Raw genomic sequence first — 27,749 nt, 5'->3', positions numbered from 1 at the left:
CCAGGCCCTCAGCGGCATGTCCTTGCCCTGTGCTCACTGTGTCATACTGCAATGTGAGGACAGTCCCGGGCTCTTGCAAAACACATACTCTGCATTTTCCAGCGCATTCTTGTCTCATTTCTGGAAAGAAAACATCACGTGTCAGCTATGAGCCTTCTAAGCAGGAAAACACAACCTGAATCCCAAACTTCTGGAGGCAGAAGGAGCTCAGGCTTCACTGTCTCCAAGGGCTGCTCTTGCAGTTCTGGCTCTGTGGGTATCACTGGAAGATACTGCAGAAGCAATTTTCCGGTACATCTGGATATTGCCCTAGAGTTTTGCAGGGCAAATGACCTAAGAGGCTATATGGTGCAACAAGTAAATGCCAAAAAACAGAAGCAGTCATTACCATTGCAAGTACTTAACAGAGAAAAATGACCAAGAACATGCTCTCAATATGCAAAATACAATTTATTGTATTTAGGCCATTCGTAAGTATCAACACAATGCAGTATGTTTGAAACAAATATCTTACCAATAAATACTATCTAAACATTAATATCTTTTGATCAAAGGTGTACAGTGTATTGACTCAATATTGCACAGTGAGCTCTATATGACATTACAATTTCTGTAGTGCATCTGTTACAGGGATTGTTTGCCACAAGTATTCCAAAGCATCAGGGTTGCCTTTTAGAAGCAGAAACAACTGAGATTTCATGAGGGACTGAAGGCTGATACACATATCAGTGTCCTAATTTAACAGGTCATGGATTCATTGAAACCCAATGTTTTCATGAATGAGAAAACTCTGTTTCTATTACAATCTCTATATATTTTTAAAATCCCATTTTTAAACAGAGCAAGGATATTTTCAAACTTACGTGCATGGCCAACTGCAGTGATGGCTTGTTTCATCTTGTTCCAGTCTGAACACAAACCTTACTCAGATCTGTTCAGGATGTGCCTCCTTCAAGCCAGGCTGTGCCAGCCCCCAGCAGCTATCCAGCACTTCTCTCCTTGCATCCCTGCTCATGTTGGACTCAGCACCCATTCATATAAGCAAAGGTGACACGCTGTAGTCTCAACTGCTCTCAATGTATGAATGCAGATACATTTACAGACACAAATAGTTCTATGCTCAACTATATCTCAGCTTTATCTGAATAAATCTTAATTGTACAGCATCAGCTGCATGTAGGGGTAGTCCCACCAGTTAGTACCACATCTCTGTACACCCACAGAGCGGATACTGCAAGCAATGTGGCCAGCTTCTTTGAAGCCCAGCTGCTCCGTGGTCCAGTGGCTTGCACAGGCAGGATTTGGCTCACAGCAGGCCCCAGCAGCTCGCTGCCATCCATTCTCATACCCATACTGCATACTACTCATACAACTGCAGTGCCTCACTCCAGTAGGAGAGCTGTTCAAGCAGGGGCTGTGCAGTTTGCCTTCTAAGATTTGGCCCATATTGGCATGAACTTGTGCTGCTCTGATGTTACCCAAGGACCTCAACATGGGAGCATGCTGCCTTAACGCACATTTAAGGCTACATTACCTTGCCCAGTGGTGTGAACTGCTCAAAATGCAAATAAGAATCATGATCATAGAATAACTGTGACTGAGTTGGAAAAGACCTGACCATCAGTGTAATTGTGCTAGAGCTTAGTGTTTAGTATCCCTCAGTGCTTAGCATGTAGTATCCTTTAAGTAAAGAAAATTCACTCACCAAGTGATACAATTAAAGATTTCTAAGAAACTACTGGTTAAATACTACCTCATGATTATGTAAATCATGTTTATATTCCTCATCTTTGCATTTATCATTTTGTATATATTTAGATTCTTTATCTTCAGGTAACAGAGACGAAATACTTATTTCAATCTAAAAAGACAGTAGGAAAAAGCAGGGATTTAAAGGATTCTCTTCTGTACAAAAAATACATTTTTATGACAACTGGTACCTTCCCAACGGGGCCTCTGCTTACTATCATGGTTCAGTCAGCCACAATGACATCACAAAGCATCAAAGCTGCTTTTCTTCCCACTTTTCAACACCAAAATTCAATGCACCACTATGGAATGTTTCCAAAACCTGATGCTACAACCTGATAAAATCAGGAATCTTTTTTTTTGCTCTAAAAAGGAACTCAAATCATGCAAATAAATACATAATGTGCACTGAAATACTCATTTCTATGATACAGACGACTTCAGAGAAAAGTCCATTTATAATTAACTAATCTAGTTCTAATAAAATACTTTCAAAACAGAATCAAAATCATTAACTTTTACCACAAGTTTATGTTTGCTATGTGTTCAAGCAGATTATGTTCTACTAGCTGTGTTGATCTGTGGGTTCAGTGTCACCCCTTTGTAGAGTAATGAATATCTGATTTTCAGGGAGCCTTCTTTAGCTGTTTTTGCAGTCCAGGTCATCAGTCTTCATTGGATTCTGCACGCAGGATCTCATGTTAAGCCCAGATCTGCAGAAAGAGTTGAACAATAACGACACTGACTAAATACTAAATACTAAATTAATTCAAATACTATAAAATATAAAAATAAATCAAATACTAAATTAAAGTTTGCCAAGGCAGTCAGATTAGTGGTACAGGGTACCAGCAGCAGTGATACCATTTAAGAAGAAACTTCAGAATTTCCTTGGCTTCAACAGCTCTGTGAGCCCTGTGTGGCAATTTTTCAATTTGAATTTTCAGTTCACATTTTACACTGCATGATTTTGTATCTTAGATATTTGTCATAGAATCATTTGAGTTGGAAGGGGCCTTTAAAGGCCATCCCGTCCAACTCCCCTGCACTGAACAGGGATGCCTACAGCTCCATCAGGAGCTCAGAGCTCCTCCAGACTCATCTTGTGTGTCTCCAGGAGTGAGACACCCACCCCTCTGTGGGCAACCTGTGCCTGTGCATCACTCACTGCCCTTACTGTAAAAATGTTTTCCTTGTATCCAATCTACATCTCCTGTCTTTTTGGTTGTAAACATTTTCCCTTCTCCTATCGCAACAGATCACGCTAAAGAGTCTGTCCCCTTCTTTCTTACAGCCTCCTTTAGACAATGAAAGGAACCTGGAGAGTCAATTTTCCTGTCCTAACCCCTGCCCTCGCCCCTTTCTATTAAGACAAACCAGCCAGGTGCCCCCATGCTTACTCGCAGAGTGTGGTCCCAGGACCCTGAGCAGAACGCAGTCCCATCAGGAGAGACCCGCAGGGTGCTGACACGGTTCTCATGTCCAAACAGGATAGATACACGGGATCCTTTCAGCACATCCCAGACATTTATGGTGTAATCATTATAACCTGCAAACAGCAGACGACCTACAAACAGAATTACATTTCAAAAAACAAATTCTTTAGTGGACGACAAATTGTTACTGCAGCAAGGGGAAACAAGCAGCAGCCCAGCCTTCCCATGCTGACCCACACACACTGCCGCACTGTTATCCCTATTAAATACTAAAATAATTAGAAAATTAATTAGTTGAAAATATAGTTAAAATTGAGATCAATTATATAGAATCTGCTTAGTCATCAGAGATGGGTATCAGCCCAGATGACAGCTGACCAGAGAGCACTTCATCATTTAACGAAGGCCAACATTACTTTGCTCAGACTTCGCATGAGGAGTTGAATACAAATGGTTGAACAATCAGTGGACAAATTGGTGATTCTTTGTCCCCAGTGGGACCAGCTGTGGTGCCCGTGACCTGCACAAATCCATCTACATCTGTCAGTGTGCTGGGTGGAGGGCAGCTCGCCCCATGCTCAGCCCTGCAGGAGCCCCTGGAGCAGGGCTGGGAGGAGGCAGAGAAGACTCAAGCACACATCTCTGGATCTGCAGTGAAAGACAGTAGTGGCTCTGCCTTCGTACTCTTTTAACATACTTTGAGTTTCTATTAATCATTTATTATCCTTTAATAAACTATTTATGTAAGCGTGCGTTATAGTCAAGTTACATTTCATGTTTCCTTTGAAGCATTTTTAATAATGATGGTGAAATTCTAGCCCAGCCGTAGTTAATGGCAAAATATTTTCTGCTTTCAGCATGACCAGGAAAATACTTTTCACTGCTACAAAGTCAGCTGGGCAACATAACGAGTAGTTTTAATTTACAGAGAAAGATTTTGGTATTTAGTATTGGTTTTCAAATGCTTTGTCAAGTTAAACTGACAAAATTTGACATTCTGCCACCAGCCCAACACCAATACCACCACCTCCTGAGTTCAGTTCTCACCACTGAGAGAGAAATCCACACTGGATGCTCCAAAAATGATGCTCTCCTTGGAATAAATTGCTACTTCTCTGTCTGCACGAAGGTCGTACAAACGGCACTGATATTAAAACAAAAACAACATATGTGTCACAGTGGAGATTGGAGTCAATGGCCACCACTTTTCATTGAAAAAATGTGAGTGGGAAGGCCTGCAGCCTAGCAGGTATCACAGAAAATGGCTGCTTGGCTTCTTCTGTTATTTCTGCCCACTACAACTGGGACTCCTCTAGAAGCTAATGAGGATCTGAACAAAACCAGGCAGCTTTGTACAAACTGAGTGCAGGGCTTGCTTGTCCAAACCTCTTCTGTACATCTCCTTCCTGCCTTGATATAAAGAGAGCAGTTTTGTTTTGGGCCATGGATGCTTCCTGGAATTTCTCCCACTCCCAGCCTACTCTCTTGCTTCCGCTCTGTGGTTTTCTGTGTTAGGGTATCCTGCTGCCTACTTACTGGCTGTTGGCACACTCTCTAAGATGAACATTTCAGCCATAGCAGGAGCTTCAGAGACACAGAATTAAACCTCCAGTCAGCTCTGTTAATACTGCCCACATGGTATGGTGCTAAGGCCGGCCCCTTGGCATGAAGGGAGCCTCAATGCTGTTCTGCACCATCAGACAGGACAGCAAGCAGCCTCTGGCTGAACATGAGGTCTGTCTGCTTGAAGAACCTACGTGAAAATAATTTAGGTGAGATAATACATTTTTCATACAGATCTTTGGTTTTCATTTCTTATGGAAAATCCCCACTCACTCTAAAACCCTTATCATCTCCCAGCACACTTTGGCTTGCTTAACATGGAAAGAATGCATAGACAGACCAGATTTCATTGCCATTCACAATGGTAATCTGTTAGCCCTGAAATCACAAAGCGCTTTTCAAACATTTGAACTGAAAACCTTCCTTAATATGTTAAGCTTAAGCAAGCCCCGACCAGCTGGATTTCTTAATATTAGGACTTAACTTGTGAAGAACAGCTGATGAGCAGCCTGCATATAAAGGAGGGGCTGTGCCATTGGCAGGGCTGTGCGAAGCTGCAAGGTATGAAATGGCCATGTTTCCATGAATGAATAATTCTGACAGACTGTCCTGATAGGGAGTAAGGGTCACCTCAGGTGAGAGTACTACTGTGTGAGCTCACTTTTATGGTTTCCTCCACGCAGTCAGAACTACGTGTTCCTCAAAATCCCTAAGTATGCAGTCAGGTCAGAGATACCCATCAGCACATCAGTCTGTAACAGGAAAACACCAACCCCTTGGCTTAAAAATGACATGGGTGGAAACTGCCAAAACTTCTGTCAAAAGTACAAAGATGGCATTTCCCATTCTCCCATCAGGTCAAAATAATTAGTACAAACAGGAGCCAAGCTTGTGGTACTGGGAATCAAAAGAAAGCACTCTAATTGGAATTTAACAATGGACAATTTCTTCTCACTCTCTCAGCATCTTAAATGTTCACAGTACCACAACCAAATGTGCAGAGATGCACTGGGCTCCCCATACAGCTGGAGGTATTAATTTACAATAGAAGCTTCTAAAACCTGAAAAGCAGTGCACACATCCAGAAAAGAAAACAGGAATGGTTCTGTTGAGGTGAGCCAGTTTTGGAGCAGACTCAGAACATGCTTCTAGGCCAAAGTATCTCAGAAAGGTTCTTCACCCTCCTGCACTCAGTGTGATGTTTGACAAAGCAGAAGGGTGTCAGGTGCCTCCTGAAGGTCTGCTCTCCAGTTGCAGTTACATGTCTAACATTACCAGTCAATACATACCGTGTCCTCCTACCAGCTTACTCATAGACAGATAAGATCCAAGAAGGGCTATTGTATCACTAGGATGCCCTGGATGCAGTGACTCATTACAGTGAGTCAGGTTGGCAGGGAGAAGATGGACATGGGGGCCAGCCTGCTCACTGCCCTCAGGATGCACAGAGCTGCTGAGGCCAACTGGCTGCATCTGCACAGCTCCACGCCAAGCCCACAGCCCCTCTGCTTGCTGTGACATGCACATGTGTTCCCTTGCATTGTGCTGCTGTCTCTGATCGGCTGCAGGATTTATCTAGTTCTTTCTACATTGATTGTGGCTAACTATATGAAGCCAAATCTCTTCTAGTAAGACAGCTAATTTTGATCATGAAACTTCAAAACACAGAAAATCTGAAATTAAGATTTGGGCAGTACCTCATGTAGAAAACTTTGCAGTGGTGACCTACAAAGCATTACTAGACATTTTTATATACACAGTATTTAATATTTTTATATTATAGTCTTATAACCTTGGTGTTGCAGGCCCAGCGTAGCCACTGGCAGATTTCCGTGGTTAGGCTTTTAGAACAATCTGACCTGAGAGGCAACAGAACTCTGAATTATGCTGCTGAATCAACGTACCGTGGCATCATCTGAACCAGAGGCAAAAGCATCTCCACTTGGGTAGTATCTGTGCATGAGTGAAAAAAAAGAGGCAGAACACATTACGTTATTTGGATGAGATCAGGCTTCAAAAACAGAAGCAGTGCATGGCTCAGCATCCCAAGTGTGTCCTCTCCCACAAACACACTGACCTGACGCTGTTGATGTCTGAATCGTGGGTTTCGAATGACTGGATGCACTGACCAGACCGCATGTCCCACACCATGGCTTTCTTGTCGCATCCCTATCAAGACAAAAGAAACTCACTACAGTTGTACAGATAGTGACATGCACCCCTCGTGTATCCAACACATGTGTTCAAAACCAGCTACACTCACAGGGCTCTGAACGTCACAGCTCCAAGGGGAATTAACCAGCAAAGCAGCCCCACAACCTGTCACACTGGTACCCCAGAACCTGATGCATCTGCAGTGAGGAGGGCAGTGTGCCACAAGGGCTGGCACCTCAGCGGGTGCTGCAGAGCAGCATGGGGGCAGTGCTGCTGTGGGGCACAGCGAGGTCAGAGGGAGAGGGGCCCTTGTGTATACAGGGCAGGGTGTGTTCACACTGACCAGCACTCAGTGCCCTGCTCTGCTCATGCTGCCACTGCATCTGCAGTCTCCCTGCGGTGCAGAGCTGTATGACTGACTCATTCCCTTACTGCTTCACATGCTCTACATAAATATTAATACCCAGCATTAAAAGTTTTATGATAAATGCTTTTCATACACTGAAACTGAAATAAATGTCTCTTGCCAAACCAGTTAACTCCTGCCATGACCTGTAGCATGTACATGTTCAATGGCAAGGCTGGATGAGAAAAGAAGCATGACAGCATTTCAGCTCATCATCAAGCTCTAAGCCACCCAAGCTGTGCTTTGAAAGGACTGAGTGCTTCCTAAGAGGTGCTTGGCACCAGTGATGTCCTCAGTAACGGACCCTCTCATACCTGCAGGAGCATGCAGTTGGTCCTGCTCTCAGCTGCAGTGTTTCAGTGCTGTCACAATAGCAGCAGCAATAAAAAGAGCATAGACTTTTCTTTTAAGAGTGATGGGAGGTTTTAATAAACACAACCCAGCTGGGGAAAGGCAGAAAGTAGGCTCAGCTCTGGGGGTGACTCAGCCTCTCCAAAAGGGTCCCTGTTGCCTCCATGCTGTATGGGAAACACAGAGCAGCCCAGTCAGCTGCTGCTCCTGCTGTGCTGGTGCATGCTGCTCAGCAGACTGTGCCACGCATTATTTATTTTTAAGCAAATGTAATTGCTGGTTAAATTAACTCTCTTCACAGTTCTAGTGTCTCTTTATTTTTTGAAACTCTCCTGTAAAATGAAACCCCAGCTTTTTACCAATGATGTCATTATTTAAGTTATTCATTATTAAAATGTTCCTTCATACCAACTTGCAGTTTCTGTGTAGGCGAAACCACACTGCATTGAGAACATTTTGGATTCAGCACATTTCCCTCAGAAGCTCTGCCACAGCCCTAGCCTAGCCTAGCCCTTTGCATTGCTCCCATGTGCACCATTCTTACTGACCTCCCTGGGAGTTTGGGGCCAAGACCAAACTGACAAGCTGCTGCTTTGACTGCTAAGGTTTGAAGGAGAAACCAGCAAGCACCTGTGGAGAGACGGTTCCACAAGTGCTACCCACCTCGCCCCAAGGAGCAATGCTCCAAGGGCACAACAGCCTGGGGCTCAGCCCTGATCTCACCCAGCTCTATAAGTCATGCTGTGATTTTTAAAGATTATATATAACAGCTCCCATTCTACATGCTGTTGCATTTGCATTGCTTATTCCAGCTCAGGATTGCTGTATTGCAGAGCCCCAGTGTACAGGGAGTCTCTCTGTATCACTGTACATTCACGTTGTACCACTTTGGCTATGCCAGCATCAGCTCAGTGTAAGACAGACCTTCACCAAAGTGGTGTTTTGCTTTTCATGAGTTAAGTGAGTCTCTGTGAGCACAGACATGCCCAAGCTGCTATACTGACAAAGTATGACATATTCTCTTAGCAGTACCATAGCTGCTTGCGATTCTTTGCCCTATAATAAGCCGAGCTGTTCCCAGGGAGAATGAATCTGTCCTTTCTGGGAAGTGAGCTCAGTGGCAGGAAAGCCCGGGAGGAGTAAATGCACTCAGATGGAATTAGCTTTCAGTCACGCTTCAGAGCAGCTGTGCTAACAGCAGGCAAACCAAGCCAACGTGCTAGGCTTTGCTCCTGGTGGGCCCGCCAAATTTGATAAAAAGAGCTGTAACTGAAGAGGTCCAGATTTATCGTGCAGGGACAGGACTGCGACTCTGTGCACAAGTGGAATCCTCTGATTGACAGACAGTACCCTCCAGCACAAGGGCCATTTCCATCAGCAAGCACAGGACCTATTGTGCCATCACCAGTACCATAAGCAGTCACTGGTAGCAAGGGCTCATCTCCCAGCTCCTAATAGCTCCTACCTGCACACTTGGCTTCTGAGGTGGGAAGGACCAGCACTCCCTCAAAAAGGAGCTAAGACCCACCACATTCACCTCTATGCCTTGTTGTGCCTTACTGTGTAGCCATGGCTCAGCTGCCTGGGCGGTGCTCCTTCAGCAGCAGGACACCATTGGGAAGGTGCCCTGATACTTCCCCAGAATCAGTCTTGTGGCCCCAGCGAGGTTTGCGTGTTCCTCAGGGCATGGGGAGCAGCGGACAGCATGTGGCTGACGAAGGGTCTTTGAATGCTTCTTGTACCACTGGAAAGCATAGGGGGCTCAGCAACAGCTGAAGATGTGGCCACACCTTATCTCTCTGCACCAACTTGTGCGAGGGTCCAGCCAGCGCCCAAGCTACTCCTTGGCTGCTGGGGAGTGGTTGAGCAACACAGCGGCATGTGCATTATTTACAGCCCTGCACTGGTGCCCCGAGCACGCGCTGGCACACCCTGCCCGGCTCCAGAGAGCTGGGCACAACAGAGCCAAAAGCAGAAGGGTGTCTGCTGTGGTGGACTCACACCTCTGTCTGCAGAATGAGCCTGCAGCTCCAGCTCTGAGCCCGTTCCTTCCTGGGAGAGGTGTTGTTTTGATCTCGGGCTGAGTTGCTTTGGTGTGGGATGGAATCTGCTAAGTAAGCATAACCGTGGTCACACTGAGAGGGTGGGTTTGACCCCACAGTCAGAAGTTTAATTTACTCCAGATTGAGACATCTGCTTGCAATGAGAGGATTGCAGTGGTGCTCCCACCGCATACTCCAACGCTTCTTCAATAAGATCACGAGCCTCCTGTTTTGCTGCCTCTTCCCTCCCACCTTCCTTAACTTGATATGATGATAGGAAGCTCCTTCTTACCCCAGAGACAAATGTATTTCCAGTTTCTGAAGGAGCCAGATCCAGGCACAGGACATCAGCTCCATGCCCATGGAAGCTTTGCAGAAGCTGCCCGCTCTCAACATCCCACAGAGCACAGGTCCCATCTCCACTTGCTGTCAGGATCTGTGGAACATGGCAAGGAAAGTCACGGCACAAAAATCAAGAGATAATCAAGCTTTCAAAGAATCTACTGGCATCCTATCTGTATGCCAAGGACAGCTTTAACTTCAAGAAATATTATACAATAAATCAAAGCCATAAAAACAATCCTCTTCTAAGCTGAGTTTGTGTTTTTAACTTTTAAGGTAAAAAGTGAGAGTGGATAGAAAAGGAGAACTGACACAGCTATAACTACATAGTGTTTCAGTAATGGTCAGTTTTGTGCAGTGGGGTTTGGAGAACAGATGCCATCAGAGATCTCCTGATATTTCCAAATCCTCCAAAGGGATGGTAGAACCAGACTGGTATTTTTATCTGCCCCTGTATTTAACTCTACTTTAGGCTGCTGGAATTCAAGCTGCTTAAAGAACTGTTGGTGTTAAGTATGCCTGTTGTGGTTTACCCGCTTAACTCCTCAAGTTTTTTTTCTGCTTGAAATTACCAGATGCAAACCAATGAATTGGGCTTAAGACATGGGTATTCTGAAAGGGAAGCAAGCCTGTCTAGACAGTTGTTTGACAAGTCCATCACCTCTCACTTGTCCAAAACCATTTATGTGTGAAAAAGCTTGAACAGATCTTGACCAAACAGAGCTCACAGCTTCCCTCATCTGCTACAAGCATGTGATCAGCACTTGTGATTGCAGCTAAAGCCTGATGATGTTCAGTTGTTTAGAATTTCCCCTTGGCACCCAAAACTGTTATGCAGTCACAGATTTTAAAGGTCTCTGTGCACAGACATGGGACAGACTAGGATGACCACAGAACAGCTCTGCATGTTCTATAGTTCTGTGACCTTGTGAAATCTTCTGCAAAGATTATTATCATGTTCAGTGGGGAAACTCGAGGATCCCATTAGAGATTAAAAAGAAAATACTCCTTAACAAGAAAACGATCATACGATCATGAAACCATTCGCAGAGTTGCATAAAAGTTAAACACTGATCATGTTTGACGGGTGCTCCAAAAACTCCTCCTAAAAACAAATGTCTGCAAAGCTGCAGAACAGCCCATTCCAAACCCTCCTGCAAAGTCACAATGATATTCTGGGGTGTTAATAGTAGAAGAAAGTCCTGAATTGTCTTTCTGACCTGTTTCTGAGCTTAGGTTAATAAAATTCTCTATTTTGAGCATGGTTTGCACTCGGATGGAGAGTGAAGGTACTGAGTGAGGAATGAGAACTTCCAGATCTGAGCATTTGCTCTTGTAATAACATGTAAGAAAGAAAGATCTGATGGAAATAGGAATAGCTAAAGACATAAGGTAGAGGTTTGTTGGCAGTCCAGTGCTCCAGCTAATGCCGGAGTTGAAGTTGATGATCACTATGGGTCCCTTCTGGCACCAAGAAGCAGTGCTGCACATGGCAGGGGACAGTGGGCCACGCCGGGGCTCACCATAAGCGCAGACGCTGGGGTGGGAGCAGCAAGAAGGGCCACTCTGCCTTCCCCACAGTCATATCCTGCTCCTTAGCTCTGTCACACTGGTGCTATGGCTGCCTGCTCCACGAACAACACTCGAGACCCAACCAACTCTTGCTATTAATACACACACAGCATCATCACGTGAGGAACATTATCGCACTGCAGAGCTGCAGATACCTAATTTAGGAAGTGAGGCTCCCAGGCGCTCTGTGCTGGGGAAGCTCACTCAGGCAGGACTGATCTGTGGGGCCTGGGCTGTTTTGTGCAGGTTGCCCAGCTGGCAGCTCAGTGCTCCTCTTAGCCTGGGATGGCAACATGATGAAGAACAACGATGGCACCTCCTCTTTCAGCACCTGTGCAGCCTGAGATTGGCTTTCATCAACGATGAGCCACCTCTCACCAGATGCCACGGACACACCAGTTTCTAAGATCCTTTCCTAACATTCATTCTGAAAACTGAGTGTAGGTTCAGAGAGCAGCTGAGGCAGAATAGCAGCACTCGCAGCTCTGGCGGTGGGTGCTGGCTGCTATGGAGCTCTGCACTAGGGGAGCTGTGCTCTTTCTCAGGGCTGCTCCAGGACAGGTGACAGGGCAAGTCCTCCAGTGACACTGCCAGGAGAGTAGAGCTGCACAGTGTCCTGTTGCACACTGCACCCTTGGAATTACTGCATGATTTTAATTCTTAGGCCATTACCTAAAGGGAGAAAAGAGAAACAATGTGGGGTTCTCTGGGATGCCCTATATAACAGTGTTCTAACAGAAGCTTAGCCAAGCCATTTGCTTGTATTTGTTTAAATAGTAACATACAGTGCTGTAAACAGTCACTTAAAAGCACATGCCTATCAATCACAAGAAAATTTCTTCAGAAAAATCTCAGAATCATTGAATATAAAATATCTTAATCCATTGTGGTGTAGCATATCAGCACAGTTTGCTGTATTTAATAAGGAGGAAAAAAAAAACCCTTAATTTTTTAATTTTTCCTTCTATTTTTATTATGAAAAATACATAAATGTTTTCCTTTCATGGGATTTAAATCTTGACACACATAGATATGGACAAGAAAACAAAAAAGATGACTGGTTTTGTATCTCATCACAGCCATTCCAGGTCATTTAGACTCCCTTCCAATTATGCAGGGCTCCTGTACGGTGAGGTCAGGGCTGAGCAAGCCCGAGCCTGGTACCTCCACCACTTGTTTCCATGACAATCGGCCTGAATTAGCACCTCAGAGTCATTACAGAATGGCAGACTGGCAAATAACAACATACTTTTGGGCATCTCATGTCTTGAAATAGAAGCAATCAGAGCTGGTATTTCCTTCAGAAGAGCTCTAAATATCTGCAAGAGGGGAACAAGGTATTCTCTTTCCAGCAGTTCTGCTGACACAGAGCATGATTTAAATGCTCCCTTCTGCTTTCTTTTCTTTCTTTTATTTTTTTTTCTTTTCTTCCTGAGTGCACTGAATAGAATTTCAATACAAATTTGAAAACCAGAGTGGGCAGGGAGATTACCCTGGCTCCTTTCATAGTCCTTTGTGTTTCTGGGGAAAGGAGTGTGATATTCACTACAGGAGGAGACTAGTCTGGTCCCAGATGATCTGTGTTTTGTCCCTAGCTTTGACATAGAGTCCCACAGTGACCCTGAGCACTCACTGCTCTTTGTGCTCAGCCCTCCATCTGTGAGACAGGGAAAACATCACTGCTTTCCCTCAAGAGAACACACCATGGCAAGGATGAATCTCTGTGTACTCATCCTTGAGCTCAAAAATACTAAGAATTAAAGCAAAGTTGTCTGGACATCCACAACAAAGCAGGCAACAATGCACACTCCACCAGCTGGCAAAGCAAACACCCAGCCTAGTTCTACTTGAACTGGTGTTGGATTTTTTTCAACTATTTACATTAGTTCAAGCTCCTAAAAGCATAAGGCAGCACAGAGCCAGTGAGCAAAGAACACAGAGGGTACCAGCAAACATTCTCTGCCGAAGACACAGGCTTTTGCAGGACACAGACACAACAGCCTGGCCACTGGCTGTTACCGGCTGTTACAAAAGCTTTTGCAGCACGTTCATTGCCCCTGAGTGTCCCTGCATGGGGCAGGATATGGCTCTGGCTGCTGAATGCCTCTTGTGCAGGGAAGGTTACTGCATTGCATACAAGTGTGGCTCATGTTAGGCTTTGCTGGACAGTGGGCAGTGGGCAGGGGATGCATTTACCTGCATGTCAGAGTTAGTGAAGCTGCAGGCTGACAAGTAGTTTGTGTGCATTGCAACCGATTTCTTCTTTGCAGCCATATTTTCATTTTTGTCAAATGTCAGAGGGTACACAGAACACTTGTTGTCCAGGCCACTGGAGAGAGTAATAATAGCAAATAACAGAGAGAACTGGTTAAAACTGCAACAACAAAAGGCAAGTGGTGATACGAAGGAAACCACCTGTCAGTGCTGTGCTACCAAATCCTCATAAAGCGCCAACTTCCCTGTATTGTGCTGGCCTGGACCTCACGTGCAGAGAAGCCCAGCTGCCTCACCAGCCTGGCTGCGTTACAGCACATCAACAGCTGAGGCTCACTATTTTTTACCCTCATCAAGTTTATAAATGGCACTGAACTAAACCTTACAAAAGTACGAGCTATAAGGTGACACAGTCACTTCAGGGTTAATTTTTTCTATTCAGTCAGAGTGCCATTTTTCTGTCATCTGTCACTGTATTAGCATTTAAAACATCATTATTTATGTACATTAATAAATTTGATATAACTCCTATGGAAGAGACAGTATAGCAAATAGTGGATGTGAAGAAAAGGTCTTTTGGAAAATCTGGAAAAATACCACCAGAACACCTACCCCTGCAGCTGGTGTGCCCCTCCTGGACAGTCACACCAGTCAAGCTGTGTCTCCCTGGACAGCTGTGCCCACCTTGATGCCTTTCTAAAGCTGTGGTAGCTCAGCCATGCCTTGGTTCTGGATCTCCAGGACTCCAGCAGGTGCTTGTTTTGTGCCTTCTATTAACTGCACAGCACTTAACCAATGCCACAGCAGAAACACAGAACTAGGTGGTGCGATGCAACTGTGTCTCCCCTGTCTCTCTTACAAGAGTTCCTTGTCATTCTTCAAGTTATAGTAAAAGTCATACAATTTCTGCACTTCATCTCCACAGACACTTATGGAATCTTTTTTCCATATTTGTGAGCTGCACAGTAAAGTCTCTCTTTGTTTCCTTCTCTTGCCCCGAGCTTACTTTGTCTGTCTGATCCACCCAGTCCCTTTTGAAAAGATCTCTTGCCAACTTCTCTCTTTTTTTTCTCTCCTGCAGAAACTCAATTTTTCCAAACCTGAGCCCTCAGAAAAGTTGAAGATAATTATCAAGGACAAGGTCACTTCCCCCCACTCCATCTTGGCAAGATCTATTCATGTGCTGATAATCCTTATCATCCAACTTTTCTCTCTACCTCGTAGAAGAAAGAGAGCAAAGAAAGAATAGGGTTAAAACCACTCTCCCTTAGAAGATATATCCAATGCACACAAATTGGAACAGAGAACTTGCATGCATGCAGAATTCCTAACCCATGATATAAATGCTGAAAGAGGATTATTTACCATGCTTATACAACAGATGTTATTGCACTGAAGTCAGTGGAGACAAAATGGATGAGCCGTTATAGGACTAGAAACAGAGGCACTGAATATAATCCTCCCATCCACAATCAAGGCACGCAAGCTTCTGTCGGCATCTTGTGAAGGCACCAGGAGATTCCTGCAAATCAAGCCTCTCTGCATAAGTAGCTGGGGAAACTGGAAACTTACCCACAAGCAATGGCACATCCAGACGGGGCATATGCACATGCCATCACCCAGGTACACGGCATCGTCACGGCGTGTTCCTGAAACACAGAATCTCTTTAAAACTTAGACATCACTACTTCCCTAACCCAGCAAAGCAGCAGGAGGATAGCTACCTGACTATTCCCACCTTATTCACAAGCCCCAGACTGAACATAGAGTATGTTTTATTGAGGCCACTTGGTGCTGTAAATGTCTTCACTGTGGTACATACGTCGGTGAGTTAGAAACAAGCTGTATTTTCACAGCTGTCTGAAGAACGGAGAGCCCTGACAGGGCTTGGAGAACCAGTATCATCATATCACAGTGAACACCATGGCTAAGAATCCCTGGTGATCACACATGGCACCTTGCATAGTAGCTACCCAGGGAAGACTTCCATTTAACTAGCCTGGCTTTTCCTCCAGCCCAGGGGCATCCCATCAGTGACAGGACTGGATTGGTACATGCTGCAGACCATGACAAATAATGCCCTGATGGGGACTTTCCTCAGAGACAGGTGAAGGGAGATGGTGTGTGTAGGCTCTTTGCTCTGAGGTGCTGGTGGAGGCTTGCAGGTATCACCTGTGCCACCTGTTCGCCCTTCAGAACTCCACTGTATCCCACTGTTGTTTGCCCTATGCACAGAAATTGGACCGCTGCTGACTTTCACCTACCTTGTTAGTAGTGAATGAATCCCACACAATCACCTTCCCATCCTAAATGAAAACACACAAACAGAGAGAGGTACAACTGTCAGCTTACTTCCCAAATTTGGGGGAAATTCTGTTGCTCATTTCTATCCCCCAATCTGTTACTTCAAGACATTTGTGTCTCCATCTTAACAACATTACAGTGATTGCAGTGAAGCACCAAGGAGATGCTTCTCACTAGTGCTAGTTATTTCTTTAACAAAAAGAAAATTCTATTTCTTTGGGATTACTGGTGTTGGATTAAAGACTGATCTCTTTTTAAAAGGGATCTCAAGCATGTTTATGAGAACTCCTTTTGTCTGCAGAACACAGCTGGAATGGAACCACCTCAAGAAGCCATTGCTACCAAGCACTCACTTGCCTCCTTTCAGCCACAATGTGTTTGCCCCAGCCTGCAATCACCATCTGCAAAAACAGACACTTCTTCCATGTAAAACCTATTGGTGGCTCAGTGCAAGGCCTTACAAATACAAGAGGTGACCTGTATTACAAGTCATTTTCCCAGCTGGCAACACGCACAGAATCATTTACAGACACCGCAGTGTTTATTCATCTTTCTTTCCTGTCTTTTTCTATTTTCCTCTTTATTTCTTGCTACACTTACTTCAATTATCCACTGCTACAATCAGCTGAATAGCAATCGTAACAACACTCCACTGAGAGTAACTTAACCGCTTTGTGTATGCCAGCAACAATCATGCCAGTTACTTTGCCTTAAGTGCATCACATTGGTTATCCTCCCCACTTCATGAAACTGAAATGTTTATTGGTGAACAGGAATTGTTGCTATATCTGGACTCATTTCAGTTCTTAGAAATGGAGACAAAATGCATTACAACTTTACTGTTTCGCTTTTTCATTTACACAGTGGCATTTTAACCAGTAAAAAAAGCCATCACATTAATTATTTAAACTTTGATTCTCTTTGCTGGAATCACCATGAATGGTAAAAAAAATCTCACAGTAACTGAAGGTGGCTTGCAATGTAGATTGCCTATTTTTATCCCTCTGGTGAGACCCCTGACAGATTTCATACAGGTCAGTGAACAGCTGTGTGATGCAGTGAGCTCACTTACTGCCATACGGGGTGCACAATGAACCAGGGGATCTAGAAAGTAATTATCTCATTACCTCCTACAGCTCATGAGACTGGGCTTGAGCAGGTGGTAGGACAGTCTCAAAATGCCCGAGTAAATGCAGTAACTTTGGCAGATTGTTTGAGGCTTTTAAGGGCACACCAATCATACAGACTGTGGAAGAAATGTTTGCACACAGAAGTCTCTGGAAGCATTAATATTACTTTCCTTCCCTTTTCCTGATTGTTTTATGTTAACACATCAATTGAAATCATTACCAAACTTTAAGTCTGTAAAGACCAAGGCAATAAAAGTATGCATTCACCTTGGATGAATTCTATCTGTTTTCTTTTGCACTAGAGAATACAGAGAAAAACTCCATATGACTGCAGTAGAAACATTTCGGGTATTAGCGTGTAGTTATGCTCAGATTTGTGCTTTCTGAACAAATATGCTGCAATGTACAGCATTAAGGGCACGGTGAAAACATTGAGCAAAGTTATCATTTGAAAAGAGCAGCACATAGTACAGCTAGAAGATCTGTATAGTGTCCAACACTGTCTTTGAAAAACACCCATCCAGTGGCATACCTGGGAAGAGCTCACAATTCTTCTTTTGTCTTTGCACCAGTCCATACAGAGAACTTTATTTCCGTGGCCCTTCAGGGTCCTTCTGGTCTTCATCACAAACTGGCCCAGTGCCTCCACACGCTCTGCCACCTGATGAACTGCAAACAGCAGATGATTAGGGAACCTTGCATTGAAGTTCTGCCACAGAAAACCTTCGCATTTGTGAGTAACGTCACTTAGAGGAATTAATCCAAGAAACACGAGCCTATATGCAGGACAACAAAATCTGCCTCAGAACTAGCAGATGATAAAAGCAAGGTGGGAGGTGTATGAATATATCCACCAAATAAAGATATGGATGAACTCACTCACAAATTGAATTCCCGGGCTGTAGAAGCTGAAGCACTTGCACGCTATCGTTTCCAAGTATAACTGGAAAATCAATTACTCACCCCTTTCCTCCCTCTCACTGACTGAGGGAAACCCTCAGTCTGACTGTGGCTTGAAAGAGCATCCCCAGCCTAATGCATACCCTGAGGTGCTCAGCAGAACTGAAGATCACTGCTGTATCTTGAAGGAACAAATCATACAAAGAAGGGGATAAGCATCAAATCTCAGAAGTTTTCACTGTAAAACGCTTGTTCTGGGTGTGAGACTCAGTGTGATACAGGTACCAGCTACCAGAGACCTCTTGCTATGCCAGCTCTGCTGGTGGCCAAGGGAGTCCTGAAGGCCAAGACACAGCTCTGACTGCAGGGAAATGAAGGTGATCAGAGGGCCAGAACACCTCTCCTGTGAAGAAAGTTGTTGGGCTTGGAGAAGGCTCCAGGGAGACCTATTGCAGCCTTCCTCTACTTGAAGGGAGCCTACAAGAAGGAGGGAGACTGACTTTTTACAGGGGAAGACAGTGACAGGAAAAGGGGGAATGACTTTAAACAAAAAGAGAGGAAATTTAGATTTAGATATTAGGCAGAAATTCTCCACTGAGAGGGCGGTGAAGCCTGGGCACAGGCTGCCCAGAGCTGTGAGTGCCCCATCCCTGGAGGTGCTGGAGGCCAGGCTGGATGGACTCTGGGCAGCCTGGTTTGGTGGGTGGCAGCACAGCAGGAGGGTTGTAACTGGATGGGCTTTAATGCCCCTTCCAACCTAGGCCGTTCCATGATAATAGGATCCAGTGCTATCCCATGTCATGTTTGCCCATGATGAAAGATAATATAACACAGCTGCTGCTAGCTAAGGGGTCAATGCCTGATTCAAATCTTTAGAAATAAACGCAGAAGCTCACATGCTTTAATGAGCTGGCAGATGAAATGTTAAGCTTTTCAGAGCCTTGCTCCACGCCCTGTGGGACAGGTGACTGCTCTAGAGCAACGTTGCTGCTTTACCCTTTGTCACTTTTCTAGAACAGCTGCAGGCGTCCTTCATTTAAGATCAATCCCTGGCACAGGGTCAGGGGAGAAATTTCTGCCTAAGGCAGAGGCTGATTTCAAGTAGTTTAGATTTTCAAGAGTTGTCTTTCAAAACCACCAGCCCTGTGGGCTGTGCCAGAGCAACGCTCTGCCTGAAATCTCCGCTTGCCCAGCCTCCCCCAGCCTGGAGCCAAGTACTGCCCACCATCCCTGACCATCTGACCCTGCTATTTCCAATAAGAGGTCAGAAACAAGTTTCTGAGAAACTATTCTATAGGCTTACTCAGGAAAAAGTACATTTTCCCCCTACTTTCACCCACTGAAACCTGCTCAGTGATCCAATCAGAAGACACGAACACACAGGACAGGAGGTTATTATGGCAGCTGGAAAGACACTTGTGTCCAGAACATATCTGAAAAAACAAACGTTTCACAGACAATAGCAAAGTGTTTCCATTATGTCAACACAACTGAGACTCTGTGGAATTGTCTGGTTTGGCTTTTACGTTCTGTGAGGATGCTTATCTCCAGCCACAGCCATAATAACGCTGTGCCCGCTTAGCACAGGTTTCAGACTCAGATAATTATTTTGAAGCGTTCTCTGACATTGTTTCAGGAGAGTTGAAAATTATGCACTCAGACAAATAGATCGGCTGCAGCCAGTAATTAGCTCGCGTGGTTTTACAAAGGTCCAGATAAAACACGCTATTTTTATAGAGCATATGGTTTGGCCTAACAGGAAGCGCGGATTTGATGCAGATATCACTGGGTCTTTGATCTTTTCTGTGCTGGAAGTCCTAATGATATCTTCTGGCCTTAAAAAGTTATGGCTCACTTGAACAGGACAAACTGCTTTATTTATACCCCAAATTTTAAGTGATAGAATTGAGTCCCTAAAACTGTAACACTGTGGCTCAAATGCACGTTTGGTATTTCCTCTTTCTGTCCACATTTCTGAGAGCTGCTGTTCCAAACCCACTGAACAAATAAGGGCAGTACCAGTTCAGCCAGCTGTTTGTTTTGGGAACCACAGAGGGAAGGTCACAAATGAAAAAATGCAAAAGATACAATTTTAGATTGAAAAAAAAAAAAAAAGAGAGAGAGAGAGAAAGAGATGCTTTATTCTGTAATTTATAACTTCTGCAGAAATTGCTCTTGGGGATAACTGAAGCACAAAAAACTCTGATACAGAATTGAGAAAGCACTGCCCTACATGAGTGTAAGGACATGGAAACCACATCATGGCCAAGCAAGCATCACCTTTCAGTGTAAGTTACAGATTTTATGTATGAGAAAAGAGGAAAATATCCTACAACTACAGCATCATGTCCTCTTACAGCATCACTCCAACCATGCTTTCCTGAGCAAAGGTGATATAAGTGTATGCCGAAGGGTCTGTCAAAGAGAGGCCCCGCTGCTACTGACACAGCAGTGGTGCTGTATGGATGTGACGATTTAAAGCAATGTTTCTGTAATTAGGCCGTCCCCCTTTCCTTAATGATTCCTACTGACGGGGTGTAAATTATGACCATCCAATTTAGAGCAGAAAACGCTCTATTTACTGCAGACCAAAAAATAAAAAAATAAGTCCCTTTTCATTCTTCCACAGCTGATATTCAGCAATTCTTTAGGAACCGACTCTCCTTAACAAGCTCTCGGGTGAAATCCCGGCCTCGCTGAAGCACCTCCCCACCAACTTCCCCCGGGCCGCCTTTAATCTTCGTTCCATCCCTAAGATGCGCGCCGTACCGCCGCGAGCAGCGCCCGGGCCCGGCGCTCCCGGGGCTCCCCCCGCCGCCCCCGGCCCGCCCCGCGCGTCCTGCCCCGTACGGAGCCGCCCGTCACGGCGCCCCCCGGCAGCATCCCGGCCCCGGCCGCGCCTCTCCTCCCGGGGCGGCCCGCGCCCTTCCGCCCGCCGCCGCCCGGCCCGGCCAGGCCGCGCTCCCCGCCGCCCCGCCGCCCGGCCCCGCTCACGCTCCACGTCGTGCAGCTTGGCCCGCTCCTCCTCCAGCTTGCCCTTCAGGCTCTCCGCCTCGTTCTTCAGCGAAGCCAACGTCTCGTTCTCGTGCAGCCCCTCGGTTGCCATCTTTGCAAAGGAAGCGGCGAGAGACAGATGAGAGGGAGGGAGGAGGAGTTTGCTGCCTGGCTCTCAGGGATGCTCGGAGGCTCCTGCTGCCTCAGCAACGCGCCGGGGCCGGACCCCCCCGCACGCTGCCGCCCCGTAACACGGCGGTCCGCTGCTGCGGGTGCAGCCGGGCACCCAGCCCTGCCCGCGGCCCCGGGGCTTTTCTGGCTCAGAAATACATGGCAGCGGGGTTCTGCTGCGTGCCAGAACGCATTTGTACCGCGACTTTGCACGCGCTGTGAGGGAAGGTTGTAATCTTTCTATTCTTCAGCAAAGCCTTCAAAACCACCAGCCCTGTGGCTTCAGCAAAGCCTTTGACTGTCTCACAGCATTCTCGTGGAGGAAGCCCCTGCACAGGGACCTGGATTGCCGGGCTGAGGCTAACTGCAGGCACTTCAACGAGACCAAGTGCCGGGTCCTGCATTTTGGTCACAGTAACCCCATGCTCCACTACAGGCTTGGGGCAGAGTGGCTGAAAGCTGCACGGAGGAAAAGCATGTGGGGGTGTGAGCAGACTGTGGTGGAACATGGGCCAGCAGTGTGCCCAGGTGGCCAAAAAGGCCAGCGGCATCCTGGCTTGTGTCAGAGAGCGCAGCCAGCAGGAGCTGCAGGTCTCCGTGCACTGGCACTGGTGAGGCCGCACCTCGAGTGCTGTGTTCAGTTTGGGCAAGAAAGACATTGAGGCCATGGAGTGCATCCAGGGAAGGGTAACAAAGCTGTGAAGGGTCTGGAGCCAGGATTAGGGGGAGCGGCTGAGGGAACTGGGATGGGTCAGTGTGGAGAAGAGGAGGCACAGGAGAAACCTCGTTGTTCTCTACAACTGCCTGAAAGGAGGTTGTGGTGAAGTGAGGGTCAGCCTCTGCTCCCAGGTAGCAGCAATAGGACTAGAGGGAATGGCTTCAAGTTGTGCCAGGGGAGGTTCTGAGTGGATATTAGGAACAATTTTTCTCAGAGTGTCTGCGCACTGGAACAGGCTGCCCATGTGGGCTAGACCACATGGTCTAGAGCAGTCACAGACATGGGTTGGAGGCGATCCTATTGGTCTTTCCAATCTCAATGCTTCCATGATTCTAAGAAGGAAAAAAAGCCACTGTTCACCTCAGTGCCGGAATGCAGTTTGTCTGGATTAGCACAGCCCGCTCAGTTCCATCGCTCCCTCACAGCCTAGGGCTGCAGGTGACTATTGGGATGGCTCCTGGGCCCATTGGGCAGATGGAGCGGTGTGAATCCTTCCTCCTGCTGTGTTCTAAGTACCTCAGTTTTGTGACTTTTTTTTATCCTTAAATCAGCCCCCTCTTTACCCCCTCCTTATCTGGGGCCTTCCCAGCCCTCCAAAGGGACTAGTTTCCAAAAATCCAAATGCGACAAAGAAGCCCCAGCTTGTTCTTAGTGTGAGTATAGGGCACAGCTCCATGCCCCAGCAGTCTCTGCTCACAGGCCTATGGGGAGCATGTGCTCTGGGCACGCAACAGCTGTAACATTTCCAAAGAAAGGACGTGGCCAAGCGGCCTTGCAACTCTCTGTTCCCTGGGAATTCCTTGAAAACGTCCTCTTTTTTCAGCAATTGTCCTTGATCTACACGGAGTAACTTTGCTCATTTTGACTCCCATTGTCTCCCTTTCACCAGAACACAGACAATCCAATGGCTATTGTTCAACCTGGAGAAGTTCCAAGATTGGAATGGGAGATAATAAAGTAAGGGTTTGCAGCTGTTGTTTGGACTCGGGGTACATCCTGGACACAGTACTGGGCTTGGAGAAAAAGAGTCTTTTCCCACACTGGCTGTGTGCTATGCGCAGGCAAAGCTGCTGAGCTTTCCACTGTCATCATGGAGGTTGAATTCAGGCCTAGATCTGGTCTCATGATCCAACTGTTTTACAGGAGTGGATTTCGCAGCTGGAGAATCAAGCAGTGAACATACTTCCAGTCTATGGGAACTACATGTTCAGACTGAGGCTTGATACTACTCCTGAGATAACAGGGATGAGGAGGGAAGTCTCTCCTGAGAAGAGAGAGCTGTAGAAGTGTGTGATACTTGGCATGTATTTTGTGGACCCAAGTTAGCTAATACTATCATTAGCTAACCATGCATAATAATCAAACAAGTTAGAGTAAGGCCATTTGGGAGTTTTAAATAAAGTAGGCTTGGGTTAATTTAGCGGATAACATACTACCGTATCAACTTCAAAAGAAAAAACGTGACCATTTCAGAAGCAATCAAATATTTTTGATCCACCCTTTTCATAAAACTAACCATACTGAAGGTGATATATGTATACGTTAGCAATTGCCTAAAATTTTTTTTAGTTGTATATAATTTCTTATCACAATATTAGAATTGACTACATTTAATCTGAAATAGCAGCTCAATCTGCAGCAGCGGATAAAATACAGGTCCCATGCTGGCTTGGCAGCAGTGCCACTGTCGGACTGGGATGTGCAGGCAAAGCTGCTGAGCTTCCCACTGTCACCATGGAGGCTTGTGTTCTGATTTCAGGTGAGTTTCAAAACACATCAGCACAGGCCAAAATGCTGTGAAAACATCCTGTATGGAAGGTATGGCATGTGGACAAGGTGGAAAAGGAGCAACTAGACTTTGCAGTGTCATTTTCCATTAGTGGTGCAGTAATGGCTGGCATATAAATTGTTTATTGCTGTCACTTTATACTGACCACCAGCATTCCCCAGAAAGATGACCACTTCCAAACTGGCTGCTGTGTGCTCAGAAGCAGGGAGCTGCCATGCTGCCCAAAACTAGGACAGGTTTGTGTAAGACAGCTTCTATCTCTGACTCTTCCCTACGGAGCAAAGGCAGGCTGACCCTTGGCTTCTAGCAGATCAGGACAATTTTGAGGTAACCACTCTGAAAGCAGTCTGCTTTATATGCAGCATCACTCTATGGAGCTGCTACAAAGAGAAATGTTCAGTCACCAGGAACTGTGTGGCAAGAACAGTCATTGCCACTATGATAAACCTACATTCTGAACGTGGCAAATACATGGAGAATACATGTGAGGAAGGCAGCACTGCTCCATCAATAGGAACACTTGGGAAAATGGAAGTTCTAACTGCATCACAGATCGTTGCCTATCTCAGAAAGTAGGCATTTATAAATAAAAAATAATAAAAATAAAAAATTAATAATTTGCCTGCTGATCTTTTTTAAAACTGTAAGCTAATTTTCTAGTACTTTTTTTGGGAAGACTAAAACTGCATACACACTGAATTTCTATTGATTAGCACCGATTTCCACAATGTGCAAAACCACAGAGGGAGAAAATGCTTTAGCGCCAATGGCACCTAATAGAAGTAGGATGATCTCAATGCTGGAAATCAGCGATTTCTAACTGTTATCCTCTGCATATATTGGTTTTAGGGAAGTAAAAAAGACTGGCTGATAAAAATGCGTATGTGCAGCTGAGTCCACTTGGCATCTGCAGTTAAGAGAGGCAGCGCAAATGAGAAGCTGCAAAAGGCTCGGCTGGTTGCACACCATATTATGCATGCCTATGCACAAACACCAGCATGAGCACGGCAAGGACACAGCGTGCACTGTGATATACACCAAAGGATACCCTCAGCTCCAAAAAAAGTTTGAAAAAAGGATGCTGCTTTCCTAACTGCATGCATTTTGGCACTGATGCAAAGAGCTGTTTTTTTGTTGTTTTGTTGTTTTTTTGTTTTGTTTTGTTTTGTTTTTTTAATGTTGTTTATAAAACAAATATGTAAAGCCAGATCCATGAGAAAGGCTGGGATCCTACTGCAGTGCTAATACAGCACCTAGCAGGCTGTTAGGGACTGAGGCAATTCTTCCTGAAGTCTCCGTCTGCTTCCACTTAGCAGCTGTTTCTGGCAGTAGCAGTCTAACTTCCACATTGCAAATAATGAGGAGAAAGTTGCAGGAAATGTACATAGCAGACAGCCAGTTTCCTGCTGCTCCAGTTGTGCACTAACCAAGTCATGCAAAAATGTACTAGATAAATCGCTATTTATAGGCTGCTGGCCAAGAAAGACCTGAGCAAAGCAGCAGCTTCAAAGTCATGAGAGGAGAATAAATAGGGAAGCAACCATCATTTGTCTTACAGTCACTGCATCTAAACTTCCTTCTCAACAGTGTGACAATGACTGTGCTGCATCCGTCAGTGAACTGCACACATCTGCAATCAATGCCCTCATCTCCCTGCCTTAGTGTATTTTCTAATCACAGCTAGTTAATGATTCTAGCATTCCTGCAGAGATCACTTCATCTGATGCTCAAATATAACACACTGTATTGGAAGCTGGTCAATTGTGGTTGTAACCAGTTCTGGGGAAGGAGAGGGGAAAGGCGTCTATAAATGCTGTTACACAACAGTTCAGGAGGATGAAACAGTTACTCCAGTGTTTCCTACTACAGCAGTGTTTTATCACCTCACCATAATTGCTGAAGATCAAAAAGTCTCCAACATCATCCCTACTTCATGTGGGTATTCTGGCAGGACTTTCTGTGCTGGTCCACAAACACACAGAAGAACAACCACTGCTATGCAGCCTTTCCTTGCTGTATCCTCAGTGCATCTACCTCCAGCTCCCTCAGACTCCTCACCCAAGTACTGCAGATAGCATACCAGACAACAAGGTTTCAGACTGGGGCGGGCCATGCATAGAGCACTCCAGTTCTGTCTGAGGAGAGCTGAAACAGATCAGCTAACTCCAGTCCCCCAGTCTGTGCTGAGTCAGCTTGTTGCAATAGTTTTGTCTTTTAAAAATTTCATTCAAGGGTGACACTCAAGATCATAGGCTAAGCAGACCCACACATGTATACCTCAGAGCCTCGCTCAGATGGGCACATAACACATGCATAGCTAAAGAATGCAGTGCCCTAGGGAAAAGAATCTCAGGGCCACTTTCCAATCAAGAATCAAAAAACATATCCTTGAACCCAGGGTCACATCTGTTTCAGGCTTATGGAATAATATCAGGTGTCTGCAGAGGTGTTTATTTGAATTAGAAGCAGCCAGTGTTCAGGCCTAGCAATGCTTGCTTCTGTCCAGAAAAATCCAACACAACAGACCATTAATACATCCAACCCCTGCCTTTTGCAGTCTCTTCACATTCCGGCTGATATAATCGATAACATACCATTTCCACACATAGTGAGCAGTAGCTGAGCTGTTCTGATTTGATGTAAACAGCCCTAAGGGGCTTCTCGTTGGAGCACTTGTCACACGGACCAAACACAATCGCTAAGAAGGTCTGGTCACACATCTCTGCGTTATGAGAGAGCTGAAAGAGAGAAGAAAGAAAGAGTGTGTTCCAGTGCAGTGCAAAGCTTCGTGCTGCTTCTCTGCTTAGACAGCATATAGATAGCTAGAGGCTGGATAATCTCTGACTAATCTTTTGAGCTTAATGAACAGCCACTGCGTGCAAGGCAGTCACATGATCTGCAGATTGGAATTTTATAAAGAAAAAGCAAAATATGCATTCTGTTATAATGAGCACTGATCGCATGCTGTTGTAATGTTCACTGTGCACACTGATTAATAACATGCGTGACATGCAGATCCTCAGTTTCTGTGTAACTAATGCCATCAGACAGTGACCAGAAATGTCCAGCAGCTGGATTTGTGAGAAATCTGAGCTGATCAATATTTGTTTTTTTTCCTCCCACTGCATTATTAAATAGTCAATATGATGTATTATTTTTAAAGCTGACAAATAACCTTGGATTCAGTTGGCAGCCGTACATTTCATACATTGTTCTGCTTGAGCAAAAAGTGATGATTTGGCACTCTGAACGCTGGGTCATTAAGAATCCCCTTTTTGTTCTCAAGCCAGGCATTAGAATGATCAGAGCACAACAATCAAAGGAGAGTTAAACTCCTTGAGTCAGAAAAACAAACAATAATATCACTGTGACAATTTCCTCCTTACACTTTCCATGGAAAAAAATGTAATATTTCCCAGTTTTTAAATGAAAGCTTTTAAAATTTAGATATTTATCAGAATTTAGCCAAATACACAGATAATGAGTTTATGGTTAAGGGAATAAGCTATTAAAAAGGGAAGCAAAGTAAATGGAACTATGCTGATTTCAGACTGTGTTTGGCTGGATAAAAACATAATACAATTTTATTCTGTGCAGTTGCCTCCATTCAGCTGCTTATCCTTACGTATTTCAGTGGACTGCTTGAAACAGGAAACGAGGAACTCAGAAATCCTGTCAAGTCATCAGAAGTTTCTCTGTTACATCCAGGAGTTGTGTGCCTTCATCCCAAAGCGTGCGTGAAGAAATCTGCCCTGACACAAACTGCACCATATTAAGCTGAAATCCACACGGAGCTTTCAGCCAGCTACATGCAACCAGGGGGTTCGTACCCCATCGGATGAACAACAATAAATACGCCCTGAAGCTTTTAATGCATTCTTCTGCAAACAGTGAGCCCAAGTCCCCAAGCTGCT

General features: G+C 45.2%; 1 protein-coding gene across 1 annotated transcript; it reads right to left on the bottom strand.

The window, feature by feature from the left end:
• Positions 1-431: 431 nt before the first annotated feature.
• GNB5 (G protein subunit beta 5) lies at positions 432-21,308 on the bottom strand. The gene is made up of 11 exons (XM_042875925.1): positions 21,158-21,308; positions 17,796-17,932; positions 16,094-16,135; positions 15,402-15,478; positions 13,812-13,944; positions 9,994-10,137; positions 6,826-6,917; positions 6,653-6,701; positions 4,233-4,329; positions 3,150-3,316; positions 432-2,462 (listed from the first exon to the last, which is right to left on the bottom strand). The coding sequence occupies exons 1-11, from the start codon at positions 21,267-21,269 to the stop codon at positions 2,451-2,453; spliced, it is 1,062 nt and encodes a 353-aa protein (XP_042731859.1). The 5' UTR covers positions 21,270-21,308; the 3' UTR covers positions 432-2,450.
• Between the last annotated feature and the right edge of the window lie 6,441 nt (positions 21,309-27,749).

Source organism: Lagopus leucura, unplaced genomic scaffold (assembly GCF_019238085.1).
Source record: "Lagopus leucura isolate 7727_CA_CO unplaced genomic scaffold, USGS_WTPT01 Super-Scaffold_100015, whole genome shotgun sequence".
Taxonomy (NCBI): Eukaryota; Metazoa; Chordata; class Aves; order Galliformes; family Phasianidae; genus Lagopus; species Lagopus leucura.
The sequence above is the reverse complement of the archived record's forward strand: the minus strand, read 5'-3'. Positions and strand labels throughout refer to the sequence as shown.